At 31.4% G+C, this 12,264-nt stretch overlaps 2 protein-coding genes across 2 annotated transcripts in view; one reads left to right on the forward strand and one right to left on the reverse strand.

The window, feature by feature from the left end:
* The window catches only part of LOC108688384 (parafibromin), a 5,434-nt gene extending 725 nt beyond the window's left edge, over nucleotides 1–4,709 (reverse strand). Inside the window, exons 1-3 of the mRNA XM_018194627.1 lie at nucleotides 4,455–4,709; nucleotides 866–2,136; nucleotides 460–601 (exon numbers count right to left, since the gene is read on the reverse strand). Coding sequence (XP_018050116.1) covers nucleotides 460–601; nucleotides 866–2,136; nucleotides 4,455–4,585 — 1,544 coding nt within the window. The 5' untranslated portion in view covers nucleotides 4,586–4,709. The remainder of the gene's footprint in view (nucleotides 1–459; nucleotides 602–865; nucleotides 2,137–4,454) is intronic.
* A 5,182-nt stretch (nucleotides 4,710–9,891) lies between these two features.
* Nucleotides 9,892–11,940, forward strand: LOC108688379 (60S ribosomal protein L14-like; the record flags this gene model as incomplete). Its single annotated transcript, XM_018194618.1, has 4 exons — nucleotides 9,892–9,920; nucleotides 10,475–10,571; nucleotides 11,138–11,332; nucleotides 11,629–11,940. Coding segments are annotated over 4 exons (477 nt in total), but the record flags the coding sequence as incomplete, so codon positions are not given.
* Nucleotides 11,941–12,264: the final 324 nt, after the last annotated feature.

Genomic DNA, 12,264 nt, shown 5'->3' on the forward strand with positions numbered 1-12,264 from the left:
TATTATGTTACAAAATACACATTTAGTTATTTATTAAAAAAAAATACGATATTTTTTTCCTTTTATGTCAAAATGTTATATTAAAATAAAAATAAAATATTAAACACAGAGAAAAAATTGGTAAGACAAGTTTCATAAAAAAAATAATAATATATACAAATTAAAAAATTAGTCTTGATTACTCAGAATATAAAATAAGGATTTAATTTCTGTCTTAGAGTACTAAGAGTTCCAATATCTCACGTTTCTGAATATAATAGTTTCAATAGTATTTTAATTTCTCTCAACTCTATTTGTATAATATATTATTCATAAAACAATGAGAATTAAAAAGCTTAGATTAAATTTAAAAAATAATTTATCAGTGATCATTTAATTTCAGAAGTAAGATGTTATATTAAGAAGATACGTATGTACGTGATAATAAATTAAATTAATAAGAATAAATTAATAACTCACTTATCGAGATGTTCCCAAAATATCATTAACGCTGCTCTATCCAAATGTCTCTTTGTCCGACTCAATTCAATCACTGTGACAGCCCATCGCGCTACGTTTGTGTCCAGCCTCATTTCATCATATTTCAAGTGAAACGCGCATACTGCAGAAGAAGGAACAATTGTTTGATTACACATTCAAAATATAATACAAATGACATATGTGATCGAGTTTTTCTCTTTTTGTGAAAGACTACAAAATTTACAATATTTTATGTATATTATTTATTTATATTCCTCGCAATGTAATAAAACGTCTAATCAATTATGGCACATTATTTTCATAAACTGAGAAAAATCTAAAATATAAAAATGCCAAAATACATATATGTATACGTATATACTTCACTACAGATTTTTTTTCGTACTTTTTGAAAAGATTTCCACTGGGTTGCCATCAAATGGCCAACCTTTGAATTGCCAAGCCGGTCCCATAACAAACACAGCAACGACTCTCTCCCAATCGGCATTTGTGAGTTTTTGTGGATTATCAACTACTCGGTAAGGTACGGTCAGACCACCTTCCTTCCGCCGTTGAAGAAGTACCTCATTCTCTCGCTTGCACCCCTGCGATCGTTTGTCCTCATTACTAATGTACTTCAAGTCTTGGAGAATGTCCTTAGCGTTGTACATTGTAATGAGAGATGTGTTGGCACTAGGAATGATGATAATGGGCGTTCGACTGGGTCGTTTGTTCTGCGCGGCTTGCTGAGGCGTTAGTTTAGCGGCGGATGTTGGCAGTAAACCAGAGGTTGGCGTGGCGGACGGATTGGTCGGGGGTTTCCTCACGGCGGGATTTGTGCCCTCAGTTACGGACTTTAGAGTCATGCCGTGATACGTTCCCATGGTGTCGATCTTAAAGCCTTCTGTTTCTTCCTTCTGTCGGATGAAACGTTCCTGATCGTAACGATTGTAGACGGCTGGTTGTGGAAGAGGCCTCATGGGTGTCGAGCGCGGCGTCACCATGGGCGTAGGCACGATCGGACCCTTCTGTCTTCCTTCTTCACGTGCCTTAATACTTTGCAGAATCGCAAAGATGTTCTTTGCGAAGATCTTGCCGCTACTCTGCAAGATAGTGGCGCGTGTTCGCCATTGACGCTCGCGGGACACGATGTCTTTTGTATCGTCTACATCCATGTCGAGGATTACGCGTAGATCCGAACCCATGCCAATATCATCATTCTCCTTGATAGTAGTACGTTTTTTCGCCAAACGTTTTGCCTTGATTGCAGCAATCTTTTCCACTGACATTGCCTCCGAGAGGGATTTGATATTATCGACGGTAACTGAGGCTTCCTTAGGAGCATCCAGACGTGCAGCTAATTGTTCCTTCACCTTCTGCACGTGGGTCTCTTCGAAACGGGGTTTTTTCGATGAACCGCTTTCTAAGCCATCTTCGGCGGCACGTTTCACCTGTGTTGGAATTTCCAAAGGCGCCGATTTGTCTATGGCGGCTGACGTAGCAGTCTCGCCATTGAGATAGGCCAGCAAATCTTTTCTGTCAGGTCGACGCACCACTGGGATATTCTCCGCGGCTGCTTGTCGCACATACACTGGATGTGTAAGTTGAACATGTTTGAGCAGAAATAAAAGACACTCGAGTGTATAATATTCCTTGGGTGTCCCTTCTTTTCCGGATCTGAAAATAGAAAGAAATATAAATATCCTTCTCAAAGAGATTTTTCTTCATTTTATAAATAATAGACGCTTTTATTATAAATATTTTATTATAAATATTTTTATCAATCTTTATATATCTTTTTAAACAAAATATATAATATACGATCTTGGTCATAACTAAAAAAAAAGCACTCCTACAATTTAATGTAAACGTTTGTGTACATCTAATGAAAAATAAATTAAATATTTATTGTCATAGCAATTTTAATATTTTGTCAGTTTTTTTTGGATTTTATTACTTTTTTTTTCTTTCAAAAAGAAATACAATAAATCTGAGGTTGATTTTACACTTAGAACCAAATTTATGTATCTGCTTTCAGTATAAATTCGGTCACAAAAACGAGTGTTTAATTTTAAAATTAAAGTATCACAATTTAGTTTTGATTTAAAATTCAACTAAGAAAACAAAGGTAAAAAAATAACAATCTTGTATTGCTATTTTAGAACAAACATGATCCTATTCTTCCTAGGTTTACAAGTGAAAGAAAAATGATTGAGAAACGCTATTAAGCAGTAAAATTTAAGGATCAATTTAAAGCTCAGTAGAAAAAGAAATTAAATTTTGTTAAAGAGAGTTTAGATAGTAAGTATCATAAAAAGATATAAATGCTAAATTTTAAAATCTCTCAGAAAAATCAAAGAATTTTTCAGAGGAAAATTATAGACATAACGAAACATATAATCAACATTTCTAATAAAATTTCCAGTGCTTCCTTCTAAAAAAAATGTTTTACATTTTGTAAAAATATAAGACTTTTATTATTTTATCAATTTTTGTATCTCTTCAAATAAAATATGTAATATATATTAATGCTTTCATTATAAATTCTTTTATACAAAAATACATGTTTAATTTTGAACTCACAAATAAAATCACAATCTAATTTATCACAATCTAGTTTTGATTTTGAATTCAACTAAAAAAGCAAAAATAAGAGAAAAAATATCTTTTGCTCCAATTTCCTCAGAGCAAGCAAGGTTTTACAGATCTTTGCAAGTAAAAGAAAAATGATTCATGCAAAAATGAAACATTCAAATCAGACAATATTATGAAATAAAGTTTAATCCTCTGAAGTTGACATGAATCTATTGGGAATCCACTGCTTGCAGTGATTGTTTAGATTACAAAGATTCTATAAAAATTCTAATAATGACTGGTAATTGAGCAAAAAAAAATAGATGTATAATTAATTAGAATTTGGTACGATATAAATCTAAACTTTCTAATCTAATTCTAATTCTAATTAAAATTTCTAATTAATTCTAATTAAAATTTCTTATATTCTAACGAACAGCGTAGTCATCCATCTGTATTCTTTAAAAATTCTTTGTGATTTTGAAATTCAGATTTCAAATTGTTTGTTAGAATGTAAGAAATTTTAATTTTAAAGCGATTTTAATTTCTTGAAATTAATTAGTGCCTTTTTAATCAACATATATTAAAAAATTCTCGTTTTTAGAGTTTATTTCAATCATTTTGATGCAAAGCAAATTTCATATGGATTTATACTACAAATTTTATTTAAAAATTTCTTTATTAATAACTTTTTAATAAATGAATGACAGCTAAAATTTTTTAAATATTACTCATTTTGAAAACATATGTCAAAATCAAGATCATTGAAGAAGACTTCTTTAAACAAAAGTTTTTATTCATAATTCAATGTTCTTTCTAAATATAACACAAGTTAGCGCAAATGTACATAACTAAAATGCTGTATTTGATTGTATCATTGTTTTATATCACAATAAATCTTCATAAACAATAAATTTTTATTACTATTTTATTACTATTTATTTTTCTAAGAATGATACTCCAATAAGAGATTTTAAGATTATATTTAAGTATAATCAAACTCCAAATATATCTGAATTTCAAACATGTATGCATAAGATCTTTTTTTTACTAAGAATCAATTCTGTAATAAAGATCATCAGTAGAAAAAGAAATTAATTTTGTTAAAAAATATACAGAAAATATAAAAAAAATACAAATCTTAGAAAGTTTGGAGTTTCTAAAGAAAATTAAAAAATATTTTAGGGAGGAAAATCACAGACGTAACAAGGCACATGATGAATGTTTCTAGCTCGACTTGGCAAAAGTACATATCTATAATAAATTTGTTTCTCTCGTTATCAGGCTTTAGTGTTTCGTATACATCGTATTTCCCTCTTTCTCCCGACTCTCTTACTCTCGCTTTAGAGATGGCAGTTAAACACAGATTGTAACCACACGGAGTAGTTCCAAGATGCCGTTTTTGCTGTATGTACACTCACCCATAAGTCAGATAATTGGTCTTGACATTCTTGGGCCAGGAAAACTCGCCAAATATAATCTGATTCTCGCGTTCGATTATTTCCTTCTTGTTAACATTATACTGTCGTAGTAAACTCAGCGGATCCGCCATGGTCACAAAACTCAGAGACAACAAGACTTGATAAGACTAATTGATGTATTCGCGGCGTCCCCTTTACCCTCCTTACTCTTATTAAAATCGCAACCCTGCCGGATATGCAAACGACTTCGGGATATTTGAGACTGACGCGCAACAGTAGCTGGGCCCATATACTTATAAGATAGGCAGAGAGAGGTACTACAATTTCACAGTATAATCATACATAGTAGCGACACTGACCGTTGGTACCTTTGATGTATTCTTAAGCTGAATTCACACCTTGACGGAAAAGCGGAAACCAATCGGAACTTGCAGTAATAGTAGATGGTACATTTCGCTTGTCTGCTTCTGTTTTTTTCGCGAGTTCGGATTGGCTTTCGCTTTCCCGCTTTCTGTTTTTCAAGGTGTGAACCCGGCCTTAGGTCACATGATTCACTGCCACTGTTGAACCATACATAATAGAGTTGTGATAAGACAGACTTAAATTTGAATTTCTGTAAAGGTGCCTTTTCATGCTCGATCATTTTCGGCGTCAAAATAAATCACGTGATAGAAATTGATGAAATCAAGCATTAATGTTGATCTGTTTTGACACTGAAAATGAGCATCGTAGTATCAGGTGAAAATTCAACTTTAAGCTCCTAATACGTCATATTCCTAAGTACAAATCGACATGCACACTAAAAATTGCAGACTACAAAAAAAATTCACTATCGCTACTGGGTATGATTATATTGTGATTTCATGGTGTCGCTTGTTGCAGCGATAAATAATCATGCGACTAATCACTGAATTACTCTCAATTTGCTCACTTTCTTATCGCCAGCAACACTGTTGAACAGTTGGAGTAATACAACTTTTAGCGACATCGCTCTTGTGCAAAGATTAAAGATGCCTTTTCATACATCGCTAAATCGCTCAAAATTTAGCGATGAAAATCATCGATCTCTATTTTTTTTTTGCTATCATGAAAATGGAATGCGCGACGAAAAGTAGATTACAGACATTACGATTGACTTTCGTTACAATTCTTTTTGCTCCAAATCATAATGTTCTTTACTGCCAAGTATAGTGAATAGTATAGGCTGTGTCAAAATCTCGCTATAAATGCTTTGAAGCATTTGATGGACTAATTAGAAGAAAGAATTTTACAAACTGATCAGTTAAAAAAACTGAATTCATATTGGATCCGACGTGAGTCGTACAATGTCCTGCAATCAATCAGAAAGCAGGATTTTATTTTGTATCGATGAAGCAAAATGATTGGTTGCAGAGCATCGTACGACGCACATCAGATCCAGTGTGAATTCAGCATAAGCGAATTAGCGGATCTCCAATCACAGAATCGTTCTCTTAGATCTGTTTGCAAATTTCACAATTATAATTAATGAATTTATTTTGGACCATTTATTTGACCGAAATAATCAGCTGGATCTAAATTTTGTTATGAATGATGATCGAAAAAGAACCAAGAGTATCGAAATACTAGAGAGACAACCGATCGCGTCTAATGGAATTTTCATGATCATAGGTTGAATCTTCTATTTCGGTCAAATACATGATATTTAAATATTTAATTAAAAGTATGTGGAAGACTTACAAATATTTTTAATGATATTTTAACTCTTCAAACAAAATACAAATGATTCCATATACAACATTGTTGAATTTAGATTCGGCTGATTATTTCGATCAAATACACAAAAGAAGATTCATTAATTATAATTAATAGAATGACTCACAAAAATGATAACAAACCTTTTAATTGCATTTCAAAACTCTTCATACAAAATTCAAACGATTTAAAATAGTAATTTTTACAACCGGAGATTTTGTCCAATCATGTACAATCGGAGTCTAGTTACAATACTTTTTTTTTCAATAGGTTTCAGAATGCTTATTCATCGAATAATTGGTTTTTATTTATGTGTCCATAAGTAAGAACCAATCGCTTGGAGAGCAAGCTACATTTCAAAATCCATCGAAAAGAAAGTATTGCTTTTTTGACTCTGACTGTACATTCGCCGACTAAAAGGTTGCAACAGATTTTTTTCTATGATTTTCGGAATGCAGTCTTACTTATCGAGCGATTGGTTTTTACCTACCGATCTATAAGTTAAGGCTTAAATAATAATAAGCTGTCCAATCAGAGTTCTGGAATATCAACTTATATACCAGAGTTCTGATTGGTTCATTATTCTCTGTTGCCTGTGCCTATTGTGTTTAAGCCTTAGAACCAATCGCTCGGTGAGTAGACTGTAAGATCTGATTATAAATACAGGTATAAGGCTAGTTTCACACTTTAACGAAAAAACGAAAAGCGGAAAAGCGGAAACCAATCAGGACTCGCGGAAAGATAGAAGCAGAAATGTATCATTTACTACTACTGCGAGTTCCGATTGGCTTCCGCTTTTCCGTCAAGTGAACCTGGTCTAAGGATTTTTTATGGAGCTGCGTTCGGATTCCTACCTGAGTGTTCCCCGGATGTCATATCATCCTTGTTGTTTATCGAACATTAAACAAGGATGACATGACACCCAAAGAGCACCCAGGTGGGAATCCAAACGCAGCTTAGACCCTGCGAGAGGCAGAGAAAAGACAGAGAGCGCTAATTTTAGAAACGCTTGCGAACTGAGCACCGTCTTTCCACTATGGTCTTTCTTCCTGAAGGCATGTTAGAAGTAGATGGTAATTGAATAGTGAAGTTTATCGAACAATAATCGTGTAAAATCGTATAAACAGACATCTGATAAGAGTCTCGTGACGAGCGTGAACTGGGACGGTGTTTCGGTTTGAATATTGCATCTCCTAATTTTTTTTGAAAGTGTTGCCGACTTTGTGTTTTGAACTTAATTGGCCTCTCTCGTTTTCGAGGATCAGGACAAATTAAATTTAGAAGAAGATATCGGATAGATTTTCCATGAATTCCGTTTTTTTCGTGTTATGCTCGCAATTTTTAACGTAACGATTACTTTTACCTTGCGAATTATTATTTTGCGACTTAACCTCGTCGATCGTTTGTCAACCGCATAGTGCATCAAATGGGATTTTAGACACATCTTGCGTTCTCATAGTGGATTCGGTCAATATTATTTATTCGCAAGGTTTTCCTCAGAGAGGAAGTTTTGGAACATAACCTAGCGCAATAAATTATTTTTAAAGTAATTCTCCAGAGAAGAGCTCCGATTTCGATTAAATTAGGCTCATTCGACGCGTTTTTTATTTTGGCTTCGTCATTTTCATGGACATTGCATCATTTTTAATTTTTGTATCTCTTATAAGGACGTGGTCTGGCCGTATCGATCTTTATGTTTATTATTTTTGGAGGCATTAACTTTGAAAAAGAAGATGCGTAAAATGAAAGAATCTGGCAGAAAAAAGTTGGGGATTGCTCTGCGAAGCGAGATATTGAGTGTTAAAATTGACAACTATTGAAGTTAGGAAATCTGTTATGTGAGATGTATACCCAACAAACGAGAATGGATTGACATTTTTTTTCTATCCGAATGTATTTTAAATAGCAAATATTTTTTTGGAGATTTAATTGGATTCAATTAGATTCAATTGGATTGAATGATGAAATGATGAAAAACTGCATTTCCTATTCAAAATTTTGAATTGAACAGTATTCACAATTGTGTTTTTGCAGAGAAAGCTAATATTATTTTTAGATTGAAAGGCATAGAGATATGCTCCATGCAATTCCTATAAATGAATAAAAATGCATTCAGGATTGAAAAGCATTCATTTTAACATTTGTGAATCAATATTTTTGAAAATCTGAATCTATTTCAATTCATTTCAATCCATTCTCGTTTGCTGGGTAGACAGTAGTTTATTGGTTGGACAGTAATTCAGGACGGTTACGTTGCTCCGAACAAAAAATATCGTATCATATCCGCGTGGGGCCTGTTAACTTTAATGCTCAATATCTCGCTTCGCAAAGCAGTCCCCAATTTTTTTCTGCCAGTCTCCAATTTCCTTCATTTTACGCAAAAACGCATCGAATGAGCCTAATTTAATCGAAATCGGAGATAAGTAAACTCTTCTGGAGAATTACCATTTTAAATCACATTTGCAAAGTTTAAGAAAGAAAACATATCAAAGACCGCTTCCACTTTCAACTTCGATAACTCAACATTATTTTAATTAAGTATAATAAAAATCATTGAATTTTTAAAAGAATTATATTTATAAAAAAAATGATGAAGAACAACAAATTTTATATTAGAAAATTTATTTTAAGTAATTCTATCGGCTGAATTAACTATTGATTACAAGTTAATCAGAGTTTGGTCAATGTTAACGGCAATGTCTCGCACTATAACGCTTCGCCTGTTCTGCAATACGGTCTTTGTTTCCTATTTTTTGCTTTTTATCTTTTGCTTTTTTCTCCTTTGCAACTGTCTTATTGACAATTATATTTCTTGCTACGTATTTCTTATTTCTTTGAAATTTGTTAATTTTTATCTCTGGCGATATAAAACAAAAAACTGGATAAAAAGCAAGATTAGTAGACAAAATAGTAGACAAAAAAGTGCAAGTAATAAGAAACAAAAAGCACATTGTAGAATAGGCTATACATCTTGTCTCTTTGCTTATCCAATTTTTTGTTTTACATCGCCTGAGATAAAAGTTAACAAACTTCGAAAAGAACAAGAAATACAATTGTTGACAAAAAATTATTGCAAAGGAGAAAAAAGCAAAAGATAAAAAACAAAAAGCACATTGTAGAATAGATTTAGTGCCAAGTCACTATCATGTCCCCAAATATTTATTTCTACTAATGTAGATCAACTTAATTAATTGGTTTAATTTATTCTTTATTCGTGTTATTGATTCATAGAATTAGAAAAAAGATAAAAAAAAGTTAAATCAAAATTAAAGTTCATCTGTATTGATAGAAATCTTAGAACATATATATATAAATAAAGAGTGAATTAAGTGCTGAAGGCAATTTGTACGAAAGAAAAAGCTATAAAGTCTCAATTGACTGTAATGCACATGTGTCACTCAATCCATTTTCTCCCATTTATTGTTGATGTTTGAGAAAACATCACTAAAATAACGGTCAATTTTCGTTATGCAATCAGAAGTAACTGTGGTTAAGATATCTTCGTCTTCTAACCATTGAAGATAGTCTTAGCAGCAGTTTTGCTTCTGGTTGTGGATAATGAAAATGTTTCTATAACTCACATAGACAATGGTCTGCACATGCATGTTACAAATATTTGGGATTTTACTCTTGGAATTTTAATACTTGGGACTTTCTCTCTCGACTTATATATTGGCTTTAAGCTTCATACGCAATATAAATAATTTTTCTTTTATTTATATACATTCTAAGGTAAAAATGGATATAAATCCTCTACAGTAAATTTTTATTTTATTTATTGATTTTAATTTGGATTCATTAAATTTAGCATATCTCTTGTATGTTAAAATAAAGACTTTTTGAATGTTTCGTTTATATTTACATTACTTTAAATTAGAAAACTGTGCAAAGATATAATAGGTTTTCTATAAGTCATTATCTAATTGAGCTTAGATCTCTTAATCTGTAAAAAATTGATGAATCATAATTGTGAGAAGAATAATTAATTATGATTAGACAATTTCTTATTGCTTAAGCTTTAATGACTATTATAGAAATTATATATAAATTTTAATGATTGAAAAGGTCGTTAAAAAATTAAAAACTTAATGATTTTGCAGGTCATTAAAATTCATATTTTTGCATAGAAATTTTCTAATTTAAAGTAATGTAAGCACAAACGAAATATTTAATGTATCATGAAATTTTAATATTTACATATTAAAGAATTTATTTTTTTCTTCAAGATAAATTTAATATATTTAGATTATGAATGCTATCAGAAATATCTTATTCTTTTTCAACAGCCAAAGATTTGTACAATCTGGCCGTGTGGCCTATGTGAGCGACGGTCCTTATCAAGGCAAATTAGTTACCATCATTGATGTCACTGATCAGAATCAGGTATGAATAATATTTTTTTCTGTTAAAATGTTTTAATCTTTTTGGTATAAAAAAATTATAGAATAATACGGTATCAAACAATTTTTTGTAGCTAATATATGCAATCAGTAGAATACAACAGTTTTGCTGTCTGCTCGTTTTATTGTCTGCTGAGATAGGATTCTTCTAGATTTAAAAGTATAATCCAATCAGTGCAAAGAACACTTCCAAAATAAAAATTCTGTTGAACGTAGCCATTGACTAATAATTTGCAACAACGTTAATTATAATCATTTTTTATTTATGCAACAAATTTTACATAGATGTTTTTTTAACTATTTTTTTTTTATTAATAAATTTTATAAATATTATATATATATAAAGCTATATTATATATACAATAAACTATAATCATTTCTATATTTTTGTATGATGGAATAATAATATGATAGAAATTGCCGACTGACTTTGGTGATGGTTAATTTCATTGTAATGATATAATTATATATCATTAGATATATAACTCTTCTTTAATAAGTTGTTAAATTCTTCAAATCTTAAAACTGATCCCTTTTTTACACACACAGATTCTAGTCGATAGTCCATTATCAGGTGTATTCCGTGGTGAGATGAGACTCGATGAGCTTCACTTGACAAAATTCCGTTTACGTTTTCCGTTTTCTGGATCTTCTCGTGTCGTGCGTAAAGCGTGGGATGCGGCTAATATTAATGAACTTTGGAAAGAGACGATGTGGGCCAAAAAAGTTGAAGCCAAGAAAAAGGTATTACAGAATATGTCAATTCTTTATTTTGCTAATAGTTTTGTATTAAATAAAAATAATACTTATTTCATTTCTAGCAAATGATATATTAATGCATTTTGTCTTAAAAAAATAAAGTATTAAAAAATTATGTTTATAAAAATTAAATATGTGATGAATCGGTATTTTTTGATAGGAAATGCCGTCTGACTTTTATTGACGACTATAATTTGATTCTGATGATACATAGTTTCAACTTTAGAAATAATATATTTTGGAATGATATTATATTTGAGAAAAATATTTTTCTGTTGCAGCGTACAGAGCTCAACGATTTTGACCGCTTCAAGCTGCGTAAAGCGAGGCAGATAAGAAATAAGTTGCGGACAGATGCGTTTTACAGATTAAAAAAAAAAATTAAAGTTGGCGATACAGCGAGTAAAAGTACAAAAAAAAAAACTGAAAAGAAATAATATTCTAAATTAAATATAAGATTATGGAAAGTCTGATTATTTATCATATTCCTAGTAATTTATCATTATTTTATGTTTCTTTATATTCCTTTTATGTTTCTTATTACTACAAAAAATTATTAGTTAATAATAAAGATTGAACTTGATTAAGATCGATAATGCAGATTAGGGATTCTATCCACTGAACTGAGCGAGCGTAAATCTCTCGTTAAATTTGTCGTAATCGTATACCGTATGCTATAATCTATAAAAATTAACCTTTGAGTATTTCCTTCTTACAGTCGAATGAGAGGGGAATATTTGACGGTGGCCTAGTTTCCACCGAGAGTTTAAACCGGATCAGAATATAAGAACCAACTACAGTTGAGCATTCTCCTGTTATAAACGACAGAGCGATTACATGTAGCGCGGTACGCAGTATAGAAACTAGATAACTATAGGAACCATGCAAACCGTGCCACTTGCTTCTTTTTTCTTCTA

The sequence above is a fragment of the Atta colombica genome, unplaced genomic scaffold, assembly GCF_001594045.1.
Source record: "Atta colombica isolate Treedump-2 unplaced genomic scaffold, Acol1.0 scaffold231, whole genome shotgun sequence".
Lineage (NCBI taxonomy): Eukaryota > Metazoa > Arthropoda > Insecta > Hymenoptera > Formicidae > Atta > Atta colombica.